The sequence below is a fragment of the Charadrius vociferus genome, unplaced genomic scaffold, assembly GCF_000708025.1.
Source record: "Charadrius vociferus isolate BGI_N301 unplaced genomic scaffold, ASM70802v2 scaffold277, whole genome shotgun sequence".
NCBI classification, from domain to species: domain Eukaryota; kingdom Metazoa; phylum Chordata; class Aves; order Charadriiformes; family Charadriidae; genus Charadrius; species Charadrius vociferus.
Genome location: NW_009649183.1, coordinates 223,483 through 226,779, shown reverse-complemented (window position 1 = coordinate 226,779; position 3,297 = coordinate 223,483). Strand labels below are relative to the sequence as shown.

The 3,297-nt window shown below is 60.2% G+C and overlaps 1 protein-coding gene across 1 annotated transcript in view; it reads left to right on the top strand.

Annotated features, from left to right (window-relative positions):
• Nucleotides 1-3,297, top strand: part of NBEAL2 (neurobeachin-like 2) — a gene marked incomplete at its 5' end in the record, with an annotated part of 22,232 nt that overhangs the window by 12,401 nt on the left and 6,534 nt on the right. The window contains 8 exons of the mRNA XM_009888679.1: nt 6-143; nt 234-539; nt 757-906; nt 2,076-2,233; nt 2,317-2,441; nt 2,625-2,745; nt 2,831-2,988; nt 3,179-3,296. Coding sequence (XP_009886981.1) covers nt 6-143; nt 234-539; nt 757-906; nt 2,076-2,233; nt 2,317-2,441; nt 2,625-2,745; nt 2,831-2,988; nt 3,179-3,296 — 1,274 coding nt within the window. The remainder of the gene's footprint in view (nt 1-5; nt 144-233; nt 540-756; nt 907-2,075; nt 2,234-2,316; nt 2,442-2,624; nt 2,746-2,830; nt 2,989-3,178; nt 3,297) is intronic.

Genomic DNA, 3,297 nt, shown 5'->3' with positions numbered 1-3,297 from the left:
CCCAGATCTACGAGGTGGTGAGCAGTCTGCTGGACAAGCTGGGCGTCTGGTACCACCTGGCCAACGGCACCTCCGACCTCAAGGAGATGGCACAGACTGGTCTACGCATCCTCGTGGGCTACATCATGCTGCAGGACCCCCAGGTGGGTCACCCTTTCCTGGGGTTCGGGGCGAGACCCCAGGCCTTGGGGCAGGGCAGGTGGCTCCATCTGATGTCCCATGTCCCCCCCCAGCTGCACTCGTTGGCATACGTGAAGCTTCACAGCCTACTGCAGACCGCCTCGGCCCCCAAAAAGGACGAGGCTTGCTACCTGCTGGGCAAGCTGGAGACCCCGCTGCGACGCTCGCTGGAAGCCAAATCGGAGACCTTCTCCTGGTTGGTGCCCATCGTCCGGACACTCATGGACCAGTGCTATGAGACCCTGCAGCTGCAGCTCTTCCTGCCCTCGCTGCCCCCCACCAACGGCAGCCCCACTTTCTACGAGGACTTCCAGCTCTTCTGCACCACCCCGGAGTGGAGGGGCTTCATCGAGAAGCACGTGGGTGCCATGGGGCCGGGGGTGGCACTGCTGTTGGGGGGAACACCTTCCCAGGCTTAGAGATGGGGCCATGCCGTGGTGGGGACCTCATGTCACCACCAGGTTGGGACAGCCTGCAGGGATGACTTCCAGGGCAGGGATGCTCATAGCCTGGATGATGGTTGGTAGGTGCCAAGCCCTGCAAACGCCTCTCCTCTCACCACGGTTCTCTCGGTAGGTGCAGCCCACCATGGCCCAGTTTGAGATGGACACCTTCGCCAAGAGCCACGACCACATGTCCAATTTCTGGAATGCCTGCTACGATGCCATGATGAGCAGCTCTCAGCGGCGGGAGCAGGAGAAGGCAGCCAGCCGCAAGATGTTCCAGGTACTGCCTGCTCCGAGCCCTTGGGGATGTCACCCTGGGGATACGCTCCTCATCCTGAGGACATGCTTCTCACCCAGGGGATGTGCTCCTCACTCTGAGGATGTCATCCTGGGGACATCGTCCTCACCCTAGGGACATCATCCTCAGGATGTGCTCTTCATCCTGGGAATGTCATCCTGGGGACATACTCCTCACCCTAGGGACATCATCCTCAGGATGTGCTCCTCATCCTGGGGACATCATTCCAAGGATTTCCTCATCATCCCAGTGATGTCATCCTGGGGAAGGGCTCCTCATCCTGGGGATGTGCTCCTCATCCTGGGGACGTGCTCCTCATTCCAGGGATGTCCTCCTTGCCCTGGGTACATGCTCTTCACCCGAGGGACATCATCCTGGAGATGTGCTCCTCACCCCAAGGATGTCATCCTAGGGATGCGCTCCTCACCCTGGGGACATGCTCCTCACTTTGAGAATGTTAATCCTAGGGATTTGTTCTTCATCCTGGGGATGTCATCCTGGGGACATCCTTCCCACCGTGAGGGCATTGCCCTCGGGATGTGCTCCTCATCCTGGGATTATCGTTCCAAGGAGGTACTCATCATCCCAGGGATGTCATTCTGGGGAAGGTCTTATCATCCTGGAGATGTGCTCATCATCTTGGGGACATGATCTTGGGACTGTTCTCCTCACCCCTAGGATGCCATCCCAGAGACATACTCCTCGCTCTGGAGATGACATCCCAGGGATGTGCTCCTCACCCTGGGGAAATTAATCCTTGTGACAAGCTCTTCATGCCAGGGATGTCATTATGGGGAGATCCTCTTCACTCTGGGGACATCATCCTGGGGATGTGCTCCTCACCCCTAGGATGTCATCCTGGGGATGTGCTCCTTGCCCCAGGCACACGTTCCTCACCCTGGAGACATTAATCCTCAGGATGTGCTCTTCATCCCAGGGTTGTAATCCCCTTACCCTGGGGACATTGCCCACGGGAAGTGCTCCTCATCCCAGGAACATCATACCAGGGATGTGCTCCTCACCCCAAGTATATCATCCTGGGGATGTTCTCCTTGCTCTGGGAATGTCATTCCATGGACAATGCTCCTCACCTCGATGATGTCCCCAAGCCCCAGCCCTGCTGTCACTTCATTCTCCTGCTCCCTTGGCAGGAGCTGGTGCTGGAGCCAGCGGCAAAGCGCTCCAAGGCAGAGAACGCCCGGCACGCCAACGTGCTCAAGCAGGCCAACAACCACCACAGCACCGTGCTGAAGCAGTGGCGGTCCCTGTGCCGCCTCCTCACCTCACCCCGCTCCGCCTGGGCTGACCGGTGAGACCCCCCCACCTTGGTCCCCAGGGAGGGATGGCATCGCTGGGGGTTCCTCGGGTGCCTCACCCCCACCTGCCCCCCAGGAACCCAGCAGAGGTTCGCTGGAAGCTGTCAAGCGCCGAGACCTACTCCCGGATGAGGCTGAAGCTGGTGCCCAACCTGAATTTTGACCAACACTTGGAGGCCAGCGCCCTACGGGACAACTTGGGTGAGGCTGATGGGAGTGGGGCACCCAGGGGTGCCCCCATGCCGGTTGGATGCACGTGGTGGGGTTGAGCTGAGAGCTGGCATGGACCCCACTGAGGTGGGGGTGTGGGATTGGGGCCCTTCACAGGATTTGTCCCGCAGCCGTGGAGGACCCATACGGCTGCTGACCCCCTCCTAATTTTAGGAGCTGACCACCTCCAGAACCCAGCCGAGTCCCTCCCGCTTGCCATGGCCAAGGAGGCCAAGGTGAGCGAGCTGGAGGATGACCAACTGGCCGAGGAGGACCTCCCCGTCCTAGACAACCAGTGAGTGTCCCCATCCCCTCCCATGGCACTGGATCCCCCCAGGCTGGGGTGTCACCAGGGTCTCCTCACCCCCGGTGTCACTCAGGGCTGAGCCCAAGGAGCAGAACCAGCGGGAGAAACTGGTGGTCTCAGAGGACTGTGAGCTCATCACGACAGTGGCTGTCATCCCCGGCCGCCTGGAGGTGACAACCCAACATGTCTACTTCTACGACGGCAGCAGTGAGAAGGAGGAGACAGAGGGAGGTAACTACACGTGCTCCTTGGAGGGTCTCTGCAGCAAGGTGGGGTGAGGAACCCCCCACCCATCCCATCTCCTCCAGAAGCCCGTCATGTGGGGTACTGGTTGTTTTGGGGGTGGGTTCCTCAGGAATTGGGAGTCTGGGTGGATGGTGAGGTCCACGGGGCTTTTTACCTCCCACCCCCATCTCGGCAGGGATCGGCTACGACTTCAAGCGCCCCTTGTCCCACCTGCGTGAGGTCCACCTGCGCCGCTACAACTTGCGCCGCTCCGCGCTGGAGCTCTTCTTCATCGACCAGGCCAACTACTTCCTC